The 13,046-nt window shown below is 42.6% G+C and overlaps 1 protein-coding gene across 1 annotated transcript in view; it reads right to left on the reverse strand.

Annotated features, from left to right (window-relative positions):
* Positions 1 to 2,446: 2,446 nt before the first annotated feature.
* LOC134565714 (17-beta-hydroxysteroid dehydrogenase 13-like) overlaps positions 2,447 to 13,046 on the reverse strand; it is a 139,611-nt gene continuing 129,011 nt past the window's right edge. The window contains exon 7 of the mRNA XM_063425356.1: positions 2,447 to 2,911. Coding sequence (XP_063281426.1) covers positions 2,821 to 2,911 — 91 coding nt within the window. The 3' untranslated portion in view covers positions 2,447 to 2,820. The remainder of the gene's footprint in view (positions 2,912 to 13,046) is intronic.

Below are 13,046 nucleotides of genomic sequence, written 5' to 3' on the forward strand. Positions count from 1 at the left end.
CGTTGTTTCGTTTCTGAACACCAGGACGATTGGGTCGGTTTGATTCCTTGGGCGGAGTTTGCACATAACAATCTCATTTGTGATACTACGCAGTCTAGCCCTTTTTTCTTGAATTATGGCTTCCATCCTTCCATCCTTCCTTCGGAGTCTTCTTCTCAAGGGATACCGTCGGTGGATATTCATGTTGCCAATTTAAGGAAGTTGTGGGATCAGACTCGACAAATCCTTCTGCACAATTCCATGCTGGTTAAAAAACACGCTGACAAACGTAGAAGGGCAGCACCGGTGTTTGTTCCAGGCGATAGAGTTTGGTTAAGTACTAGAAACATTCGGTTAAAGGTGCCGTCCATGAAGTTTGCTCCTCGATATATTGGACCTTACAGGGTACTGTCTCAAATTAACCCAGTTGCGTATCGTTTAGCGTTGCCTAATGCCTTGCGCATTCCGAATTCGTTTCATGTTTCCTTGCTAAAACCACTAATATGTAACAGGTTCTCCTCCGCAATCGCCCCTCCTCGCTCTGTGCAAGTGGAGGGTCAGGAGGAGTATGAGGTCAATTCCATCGTTGACTCTAGAGTCTCCCGAGGGAGACTGCAGTATCTGGTCGATTGGAAGGGTTATGGTCCTGAGGAGAGAAGTTGGGTACCTCAGGAGGAGGTGCATGCTCCCCGTCTCCGCAGGGCGTTCCACTCTCGCTTCCCTTCTCGCCCTGGTGTCTTCCGCCCGGTGGGCGTATCTGAGAGGGGGGGTACTGTCAGGGTACCTGTGGTCTCTACCTCCGAAAGAGGTAGAGACTTAGCAGTTCCTTCATCCGGACGGTCTGATGGCTTCCTTCCTCGCGGTCTGTCCGGTCGTGCAAAGCCGGCTGCGAGGGAGTGACTGCCTTTTACAGCTTCTCGTCCGGAAGTCGTCAGGAGACTACCGGAACGACCTGTCAGTCAAATGCTGCAGGACCAATCAGGACGCCTCAGAGGCGTGGTTACTTTTCGGAACAGGGTATTTAACGGAGCTTCTCTCGTCAGCTCATTGCCCTGTCGTGGTTCTAGCTTGTTCTAGTCACTCAGTGCTTGTGTTCTGCTTATTCCCTTTGGTTTTGACCCGGCTTGCTTATTCTACTCTGCTTACCTCTGTATCCTTGATTCGGCTTGTCTCTCGCTCTCCTGCCTTCTGTTACCCTCGACCTCGGCTTGTCTTTGACTATTCTCTCAGTACTACTTACGTTAGTCCGGCCATTCTAAGGTCCGGTATACGTATCTGGCTACTGTTTGTACTCTGCGTGTTGGATCCCTGTCCCGATCCTGACATAAACACAGTGCTAGCAAATTAAATTATCTGGACTTTTGGCCTGGGTTGGCAGGCAGGTCCCTCAAATTGCAATCATTAAAATTACTTAATTAGGTAAAAATATTACATAAATATGCACGTAGAATTTTAATATATATACATATTTATGTATTTGACGTCTACGTGTATATTTATGAAATTATTTATGTAATTATGTATGTGGACATATGTATATTTTGTATTATTTTTATTTATTTATTTATACATAGATATATATATCATTACATTCAAAGTGTATTTTGATATAAATATATATATATCAATATCAAAATACTGTTAGAATAAAATTGAATATATATATATAATTTTTTTTTAATTATTAAAAATTATTTTTATTTTTTGTTATTTATTTTTATTAACATATTATTTGTATTTTATAATAATATATATACCATATATATAGTTATTATATATATTGTATATATTTGTGTGTAATTTAAATATAAGTGTATTTTTATATTAATATACGTATATATAAATATAAAAATACACTTAGTGTGACATTATATATATTATATATATACATATATTATATATAGGTATATATAGATATAATACATGTATATATATCATATATATATACACATATTATTATTTTTTTTACACTGATTTCTTTTTTTTTACACTTTATTTTATGATTTTTTACTTGCAGGGAGACTGCCTGTCAGCACAGACAGTCCCCCTGCAGGCAGATACACAGACCCCTATTGCGGTCATGTGATCGAGTGATCACATGGCCGTGGGGTCCTGATCTGCCGAGGGGGGACTGCCCGGGCAGACAGGCAGTCCCCCTGGACCGGGAGGAGAGCTGATCGCCGCCGTGGGACCGACGGCGATCAGGTAAGTTGCCCAAAACCGTTATGACGGTTCAGGACCGTCAGCGGTCCAAACACACGTTTTACCGCTGACGGTCCTGAACCGTCAGCGGTCCTTAAGGGGTTAAAAGAGGCATGTTTACTGGTCTACATTGAATACCTTATTGTTAAATATCCAGTATTCAAAAACTACACACTGTCAGAAAGAATTACATGATTATTCACTAAAAGTGTGAATTGTTGGGAATTCAAAGTGAATACGTTTTTTTTTTTTTTATTCAAACAGCCAAACAATCATACAGCTGACTTGGCTATTAGTGTAAAAATCAAATGGAACAATTTAGGCAGTGGTAGTTGATTTGGCAACATTATCCACCCTTCTCTATAATTACAGCTGGCCTATTTTACCCTACATGTCATAATTCTGTTAACAGTTAACCACATTCCTAAGTTTAACAAATAACTACATTTAGCGAATAACCATGATAGCAATGTATTACTACATATCATGTACCTAGATATTGCATGGTGTATTAAAAGATATAGCGTGCGTTAAAGAATTGCTACAAGCAGTGCAATGCTGTCTTATTAGCTGAGAGAAACCCGACTAGGATTTAGTCTTAAGTTTTTGACGTTTCATTAATAGTTTTAGTACAGATTTTTAGTCTTTCTTTGTTGCACTTCGGAACTGGGTTCCAAACTGGACATCTTGCATCTTGTTTAAAGTATTGATAACGCGCTCCGGAAGAAACCTAGAAAATGAAATATAATACTTAGCATATGCAGAAAAAATTACATATTTGTTTATATATTGACTTAATTATACCAAATTGCTGCCTTTAAATTCACTTACATGATGTCATAGCTCTACATTAAGTATGCCTGAATCAACACACATTAGTCTATTTGGCATACCAAAGACAACTAAATTGAAACATACCTTTTGATGAGTGCATTGATAACAGGGGAGGATCTCTATTGCAGTATAGATTATAAATAACCAAAAACAAATCACATAGCAAAGCAAACCAATTGGTTTTCTAGTAGATGATTTCCCTTAAGTTTTTGTATTAAAGAGATACTATAGGCACTGTAACTTCTAGATCTCATTGAAGTAGTTATAGTGCCTGAAGTCCCCTGGTGCTATCCTTCCATTTAGTGTTGAACCATTTCTAATGGTATAATGCTAAACAAGAGTCCCCTTAAGCCCATCACCCCTGCAATGGGCATTGAGATATTTTAAAAGCCGTTAGCTTACACTCTCAGAAATTCACAGCCACCCATTGCTCCTCGGAATAATGCTTCCTCATTAGTCAAAGCAGCTGTTGGGGACTCGTTTAGTGTTAAAACATTAAAAATAGTTTAATGCTGAATGGAAGGATGGTGCCATGGGACTCCAGACAATAACCACTTAAATGACCTGAATCAGGTGAGTGCCTACAGTCTCCCTTAAAGACTTTTGTACAAACTATTCACATTATCAGGTGTTCTTTAGTAATGTGATATCCCCTCTTCCCAAACTATTATGCCTTTTCTAGTCACCATAACCTCTCCCTAGAAAGGTTCATTTCTGTTTCCTATGTATGCAAACATATGTGAAACAAATAAACATTGTGCTTTACAGTGACCAAAACACAACTAACTACGGTTGAGTGCTAGATATTCAAAGGTATGTGAAACACACCCTTCCACATATAGAAGATGTTCTCAAGAACCACAAAAGGAAATAAAAGAAAAAAAACTAAACACCAAAATCTAGTGTAGTACTGTTGGACAATAGACACACAGTATATTTCAATGCAATGGCGAATTGCCCTCTCATATAAATAGAGCTTATGAGGATTGGCTAAAATCAAAAGAGCTTCTGCCTCTTTTGTGGCAGTGCACCATCTGTTTTCACTAATGATGGTCCCACATTACCAAAAACAAAAGATCATAAGAGAAATCACCAATCATACAGTATATCAGATGTAGTAATAGAGCAGATAACCTATATTTGTAGTGCTCACCTTATTTGGGGACTTGTAAGACCTGTTCTAGGCTCAATTGAGAGCCAATAAGGGGTGGCACCTAGCCCGTCTTTTATCTAGATGTAAATGCACATGCAAGATCCACTTACATTGTTACCATAGGCGTGCGCAGCCTATTGCATTAGGGTGTGCACCCCAAAGCACAAACACACGCCGCATGTATATGTATATGTATATATATATATATATATATATATACACACACACACACACATATATATACATACACTGCTGTGTGTGTGTGTGTGTGTGTGTGTGCTGTTAGTGTGCTATGTGGGTGAGGGTGTTTGTGTGTGTGTGTGTGAGGGTGCTGTTTGTGTGTGAGGGTGTTTGTGTGTGTGTGTTAGGGTCCTGTTAGTGTGCTGTGTGAGGGTGCTGTGTGTGTGAGGGTGCTGTTTGTGTGATGTGTGTGTGATGGTGCTGTGCGTGTGAGGGTGCTGTTTGTGTGATGTGTGTGGGTGTCATGTATTTCTGAGGGTGCTGTTTGTGTGTGTGTGTTTGCGAGGGTGTTGTTAGTGTGCTGTGTGTGAGGGTGTTGTGTGTTTGTAAAGGTGCTGTGTGTGTTTGTGAGGGTGCGGTTAGTGTACTGTGTGTGTGAGGGTGCTGTATGTGTACTGTATGTGTGTGGGTGCTGTTTGGGTGCTGTGTGTGTGAGGGTGCTGTGTGTGTGCTGTTTGTGTGAGAGTGCTGTATGTCTGTAGGGGCTTTTTGTGTGTGGGTGCTGTATGTGTGTGTGTGTGCTGTATGTTTGGACAGATTGTGGAGGTGGGGGCAGACTAGTAAATATCCCCCCTCCATTCTTACCTTATGTAGGGAGGGGGGATCCTTGCTGCCATGTGCCATCCCTGGTGGTCCAGTGGAGAGTGAACTCTAGCCTGCGGGGCTAGAGTTCACTCTCGTGAGATGAGCGTTGCCGCGGCAACGCTAAGATCTCGCCAGAGGAACCTGGCGGAGCTGCTGTCTAGAGCTCCCCGGGTCCTCTCCTGCCTCCCTTCATGCTGCTGTGGGCCGGTGAGGTAGATCTTTGATCTCCCCGCCGGCCCATGGAGGCTTAGAGCAGAGCCGACACTCAGCGCTGGTTCTGCTTGAGCCGACAGGGGAGAATAAAGTCCTGGGGAATAAAGTGTGGGAACCAAGATTCCCAACCTCCAAAAAAAATAATATACACTCCAGTGTGTGTATGTATATGTGTGTATGTATATATATATATATATATATATATACACATATACACACACACACTGACACGCATACTCAAACACACACACATACACTCACAGACACACACACACACACTCATACATTCATGGACACACACATTCACAGACACACTCATACATTCACAGACACACATATTCACATACACTGACACACATACACATTCACAGACACACATACACATTCACAGACACACATACACATTCACAGACACACATACACATTCACAGACACATACACTCACACACACACATTCAGACACACACACACACTCACAGACACACACACATTCACATACACACACACATTCACAGACACACACACACACAGACACACACACACACACACTCACATACACACACACACACACACACAAACACACACACACACACAAACAGACACACACACACAGTCACAGACACACACACACACAGTCACAGACACACACACACATTCACACACACACAAATTATTATTTTTTTAATTAAAAAAATGTCCACCCAGCCTCCCTACCTGGAGTGCTGGCGTGGACTTGTCCCTGGGGTCCAGTGGGTCGGGCGGCTCTCTCAATATCAGCCGCGGCGAGGGAGCTGTGAGCTCTCTGCTCCCTCTCGCCGCGCGGGCTGTCTGCTGTAGCTGGGAGCCGGAATATGACGTCATATTCCGGCTCCCAGCATCAGCAAGCAGCGCGCGGCGAGAGGGAGCAGAGAGCTCACAGCTCCCTCGCCGCGGCTGATATTGAGAGAGCCGACCGGGGGGGGGTCCATAACCTCTTGCCCCCCCCCCCTCCCATCCATGACAGGGGGGACATGGGGGGAGGAAGGGGGGCGCTGAGTGCCTGCAGGAACAGCGTTCCTGCACAAAAAAAGTGCAGGAACTCCATTCCTGCAGGACTCAATCCATAGGCGTGCCACGGGGATTAGGGTGTGCCCAGGCACACCCGGCACACCCCGTGCGCACGCCTATGATTGTTACATAGTTACAAAGCTGAAAAGAGACTTGCGTCAATCAAGTTCAGCTTTACTCACATATGTTTTTGCTGTTGATCCAAAAGAAGGCAGAAAACCTAGTCTGAAGCGCTTCCAATTTTGCCACAAACTAGGAAAAAATAATTTCTTGACCCCAAAATAGCAGTCAGATGTCTCATTGGATCAAGCAGCTATTACCCCACTAACTAGAAATTATATATATTTTTTTATAAATTACATATATATAATTTTATATGTATGTTATGTTTTTGAAAGTATTTATCCAATTGCAGTTTAAACATCTGTAATGACTCTGACAAACCCACCTCTTCAGGCAGAGAGTTCCATATCCTTATTGCTCTTACTGTAAAAAAAACTTTTCTTTGCCTTAGATTAAATCTCCTTTCTTCCAGCCTAAATGTGTGACCTCGTGTCCTATGTATAGCCCTGTTTATGAATAGGTTTCCAGATAAAGGTTTGTACTGACCCCGAATATATTTGTATAATGTTATTATATCCCCTCTCAGGTGCCGTTTTTACAAACTAAACAGATTTAATTTTTTAAACCTTTCTTCATAACTAAAATGTTCCATTCCTTTTATTGATTTTGTAGCTCGTCTCTGGACTTTTTCTAGTGCCATAATATCTTTCTTTAGAACAGGTGCCCAAAATTGCACAGCATATTCAAGGTGTGGTCTTACCAGCGATTTAGAAAAATGCAAAATTATATTTTCATCCCGAGAATGTATGCCACTATTTATACATGACAAAACCTTTATGGCCTTAGCAACTGCAGATTGACATTGCATATTGCTGCCTAATTTGTTGTCTATAACAATTCCCAAATCCTTCTCGTGTGTGGTTATCCCTAGTTCACTACAATTTAGGGTGTAAATTGCTTGTGCATTCTTAACCCCGGAGTGCATAACTTTGCATTTCTCTACGTTAAATTTAATCTGCCATTTTAATGCCCAGTCCCCCAATCTATCTAAATCCCTCTGCAGCAAAGCAATATCCTGCTCACATTTTATTACTTTACAAAGTTTTGTGTCATCTGCAAACACCGATACATGGCTTTTAATGCCTATTTCAAGATCATTTATAAATATGTTAAATAGAAGTGGTCCCAAAACAGAACCCTAAGGGACACCACTTACCACTTTTGTCCAGCCTGAAAATGTACCATTAATGACAACTCGTTGTACTCTATCCTTAAGCCAATGTTCTACCCAAGAACAAGAATATTCATCTAGACCAATTTCTTTTAGTTTGAAGACTAACCTAGTGTGAGGAACCGTATCAAATGCCTTGGCAAAATCCAAGTAGATCACATCCACTGCAACACCCTGATCTATACTTCTACTTACTTCTTCGTAGAATGCAATACGATTAGTTTGACATGACCTATGTTTCATAAAACCATGCTGATTATTGCGAATAACAAAGTTCTTCCAAATGAATTCCTGAATAGTATCCCTTAATAGCCCTTCAAATATTTTCCCAGTTACAGAAGTTAAGCTCACAGGTCTATAATTTCCAGGCAAGGATTTTGAACCCTTTTTAAATATAGGAACAAGATCTGCCTTCTTCCAATCCTCAGGTACAATACCTGAAACAAAAGAATCTTGAAAAATTAAACACAGAGGTTCACTTATTTCCCCACTTAGCTCCTTAAGTACTCGTGGGTGAATACCGTCAGGTCCCGTAGCTTTATTTACATTAATTTTCTTTAATAGCTGTAGCACCTTGTCTCGAGTTATCCAATCACAAGTTATTTGCAAGTTTTTTGCAGCAATCATTTGCATCTCTCTTGCCATAGGATCCTCATTAATATATACTGAAGAAAAATAGTTATTTAAAATTTCTGCTTTTTCCTGGTCTTCATTAGCTAATAAACCCAACTCTTTTTCCAGTGTACTTACACTACCATTTTTTTTTTTTTTTTTAGAATTGATGTACTTGAAAAAAAGTTTGGGGTTGGCTTTGGCTATCAATTTCTCATTTTCTAGTTTAGCCACTTTAATTGCCTTTTTGCAAGCGTTATTGGCTTCCTTATATCTTAAATAGGATGCCTCTGATTTGTCTGATTTAAATGCTTTAAATGCCCTTTTCTTATTTTTAATCTCTTGTTTTACTTCTCTACTAAGCCACATTGTTTTTGATTTGTTTCTTTTATATTTATTACCTAATGGCACATACTGAGAAATGTACCTTTCTAATATTTGTTTGAATAGTAGACATGTGCACCAATTAAATTTTCATTTTCTACGAAAGATTTCGTTGTAAATAAAAATTTCATTCATCAATCCCGAATTTCATCTTCAAACCATTCATTTTCGGACGAAAATTGTTAAAAAATGTGTTCGTTTTCATCCATTAGGATGAAAACAGCACTGCGCGTGCGTCATTATAACCCCCATATTAATAAATGGGAGGTTAAATCCTCCTGAATGCCCCTATTCGCGGCATTGCTGCGAGTAGGGGCATGTCAACTAAACAGCGAGCAGCCAGTGGCTGCTCACTGTCATTACACACTAATTATAAATCAATATGGGGGTCCAGGGCCGGACTGGGAAAAAAATTAGGCCCGGGCATTTTTCAATCAGAGCGGCCCCCTAAGAAGGGGGCGGGGCCAGAGAGGGTGTGTTTTGTCTTCACTAATGACAAGCACGCCCCCTTTCAAAGTGAGCATGTTAGTTCAATGCGCAGAGCCCCGCTGAAGAGCTCTAGCATTAGAAAAAGGCCCTGTATTTGTTCTGCGCAGCGCAAGCAAATGTAATAACATGCTTGCGCTGTGTTTGCTTTTAAATAGTCTCTGGTGTCTCCACAAGTGGGATACCAGAGGACAAAAGGGCCAGGAAAGTGTATGTTGTTGGAGCCTGCTTGTGGGATTGCATGTGTGTAGAGTGTGGTTTGGTATTGTGTAAATAGGTCAATTTCATTTGTGTTTGTGGTGTAATATGTGTAGCTATGGGCTGTAGAGAGTGTGTGTATAGGGGGCATAGTGTTATAGGGGATGTAGCGAGTGTGTGCATACGGGCTGTAGTGTGTGTGTATAGGTGACGTAGTGTGTGTAGGGGTTGTAGAGAGGGTGTGTTTAGAGAATGTTGTATGTGTTTGCTGACAAGGAATGTAGTGTGTGTGTAGGTGGTGCAGTGTGTGTGTGTAGGAGATCGAGTGTGTAAAGGACCCAGAGTGTGTATAGGAGATTGTGTGTGTGTGTGTGTGTGTATATATAGAGGATTAAGAGTGCATATAGGGTAAGGGATCTAGCGTGTATCTGGAGCGTAATGTGTGTAGTGGTGCAGTGTGAGGGGTGCTGTAGTGTGTGTGTGTGTGTATATATATATATATATATTTTGACGTATTGTATGTGTGAGGGGCGCAGTGTGTGTGTATGTAAGAGGGGTGCTGTGTGTGAGGGTGTTTTCATCTGCCGTCACATTCTAGCTTTCTAATTTTCTTTGTCTGTTAACTCACTGAGGGTTATTTTACATATTATATATATAATATAAAATAACCCTCAGTGAGTTAACAGACAAAGAAAATATATGTGTATATATATATATATATATATATATATATATATATATATATATATATATGTGTGTGTTTTGTGTGTGTCAGCGAGGGTGCTGTGTGTGTCAGCGAGGGTGCTGTGTGTGTCAGCGAGGGTGCTGTGTGTGTCAGCGAGGGCGCTGTGTGTGTCAGCGAGGGCGCTGTGTGTGTCAGCGAGGGCGCTGTGTGTGTCAGCGGGGGCGCTGTGTGTCTCTGGGGGCGCTGTGTGTCTCTGAGGGCGCTGTGTGTCTCTGAGGGTGCTGTGTGTCTCTGAGGGTGCTGTGTGTCTCTGAGGGTGCTGTGTGTCTCTGAGGGTGCTGTGTGTCTCTGAGGGTGCTGTGTGTCTCTGAGGGTGCTGTGTGTCTCTGAGGGTGCTGTGTGTCTCTGAGGGTGCTGTGTGTGTCTGGGGGTGCTGTGTGTGTCTGGGGGTACTGTGTGTGTCTGGGGGTACTGTGTGTGTCTGAGGGTGCTGTGTGTGTCTGGGGGTGATGTGGGTGTCTGGCGGTGATGTGGGTGTCTGGCGGTGATGTGTGTGTCTGGCGGTGATGTGTGTGTCTGGGGGTGATGTGTGTGTCTGGGGGTGATGTGTGTGTCTAGGGGTGATGTGTGTGTCTGGGTGCTGTGTGTGTCTGGGGCTGCTGTGTGTGTCTGGGGCTGCTGTGTGTGTCGTGTGTCTGGGGGTGATGTGTGTTTTGGGGTGATGTGTGTGTCTGAGGGTGCTGTGTGTGTTTGGGGGTGATGTGTGTGTGGGGTTGTGATGTGTCTGTGAGGGGTCTGTTAGTGGGATTTTTTATTTAAATGTAAATATTTTTTTGTTAATAAAAAAATAAAATAAAATAAAAAAGTGATATCCCCCCCCTCCCCTCCCTTCTTACCTTTAGCCTGGGGGGGTGCCGTGGTGCCATTGCCATTCCCTGGTGGTCCTAGTGGTGGTGGGGCAGTTGCTTAATATCCCCCCTCCCTTCTTACATTATGCCTGGGAGGGGGGATTCTTTCTGCATCTTCCTTCCCTGGTGGTCCAGTGGTGAGAGTGAACTCTAACCTGCAGGCTAGAGTTCACTCTCGCGAGATCTGAGCGTTGCCGCGGTTACCGCGGCAACGCTCAGACCTCGCGAAAGGACCCGCCAGAGCTGCTGGATAGAGCTCCGACGGTCCTCTCTCCTGCTTCCCTCACTCCTCAGCCCCGGACGGCCGCCTTTAACAGTGTCTCTGGGCCGGTGATCTCCCCACCGGCCCAAGGAAGCACACAGCGGGGCTGGCGCTCGGGAAGCGCTGGCCCTGCACGGGATGGCAGGGGAGATCCTGTGATCTACCCTGCCGGCCTCGGCCCCATGACCATCGCGGCCCACCGGGCATTTGCCCGGTATGCCCGATGGCCAGTCCGGGCCTGTGGGGGTCACTCTGCCGCGAGTAGGGACATTGGGGAGGGTTTTACCTCCTTTTTATCAATATGGGGGTCCTATTGACCCCCATATTGATTTATATTTAGTTTTATGACAGCGAGCAGACACTGGCTGCTCGCTGTCATTTAAACTTACATAAAAGTAAGAGAGTTGGTAAGAGTACCGTGGGAAAAGTAGCTATTTAGATCTAAATAGCTACTTTTTCCTATTGCAACATTGTTATAGTTTTACTATAACATTTTGTTACATGTACTCTCTCTTACCATAGCTCTCACTCACTTCTATGTAAAATACTGATTTAAATGACAGCGCTGTTTAGGCGACATGCCCCTACTGCAGGGAGGGGGGGGGGAGATGCTGGTACAGGTAGGGGCAGCAGGATTTTACCTGTGCCAGCCCCCCCCCCCCAATTTATTGCACTAGTGACTGGGCAGCAATAGCTGTCCAGTCACTTGTAATTTTAAATTTGTTTAGGCAATATGCCCCTACCCGCGAATAGGGGCAATAGGGGAGGATTTAATCTCCCTGTTATCAATATGGGGGTCAGAGCCCCATATTGATTTATAATTAGTGTGTAATGACAGTGAGCAGCCACTGGCTGCTCGCTGTTTAGTTGACATGCCCCTACCCGCGGCAATGCCGCGAGTAGGGGCATTCAGGAGGATTTAACCTCCCATTTATTAATATGGGGGTCATAGAGACCCCCATGGATTTTAATGCAGGGCGGGTAGTAATAATTTTTTTTACAAGGAGGGAGCTGGTAGAGATGCCGGCTCCCTCCTTGCTTTTTTTTTTTGCGCACGCTAATGGAAACGAAAAGGTAATCATTCAGCATTTCCACTTTCCTTTCGTTTCCATTATTGTATGTTGCTCTTTCGTTTACGTTTCTGCGGACGAATACGAAAACCACAGGAATTTCGGCCGAAAACGCTTTCGTTCGAAAACGAATGCACATGTCTATTGAATAGTTTCCATTTATCCTCAGTGTTTTTATCACTAAGGAGTTTATGCCAGTCGATATGTTGTAGAACTGCCCTAATCTTATTGAAATTGGCTTTTTAAAAATTAGATGTTTTAGTATACGCCACTTGCTTTTGCTTTTTTGAGTTTATTTCAAAATTTACCATATTGTGATCACTATTTCCCAAATGCTCCCCTACTTGAATGTTGGTTAAAAGATCAACATTGTTTGTTATAACGAGATCCAGACAAGCATCCTTTCTAGTTGGTGCTTGTACCAGTTGTGACATAAAGGTGTAATTTAACACATTCAAACGCTTGATTCCCTTTGCTGAAGTACTAGTCCCTCTATCCCAATTCATGTCTGGGTAATTAAAATCTCCAATAATTAACGTGTTACCTCAATTTGCAGCTTTCTCAATTTGCTCTAACAGCTGTTCTTCCTCAATAATATTTACATTAGGTGGTTTATAACATATCCCAACCAATTATTGATTTCCCTTTGTTTGCCCCAAGCAGATATCTACCCATAAAGCCTCCTCTTTTTCCTCGTCACACTCCACATGCCTAAGATTTGACTTTAACTCATGGTTGACATATAAACATACCCCACCACCCTTCTTGTTTTTCCTATCCTTCCTAAATAACGTGTACCCATTTAAATTAACTGCCCAGTCATGTGTCTCATCCCACCATGTTTCTGTAATGCCTATTATATCATTATGTTTAGTGTATGCTATTGCCTCTAGT

The sequence above is a fragment of the Pelobates fuscus genome, chromosome 6 (genome assembly GCF_036172605.1).
Source record: "Pelobates fuscus isolate aPelFus1 chromosome 6, aPelFus1.pri, whole genome shotgun sequence".
NCBI classification, from domain to species: domain Eukaryota; kingdom Metazoa; phylum Chordata; class Amphibia; order Anura; family Pelobatidae; genus Pelobates; species Pelobates fuscus.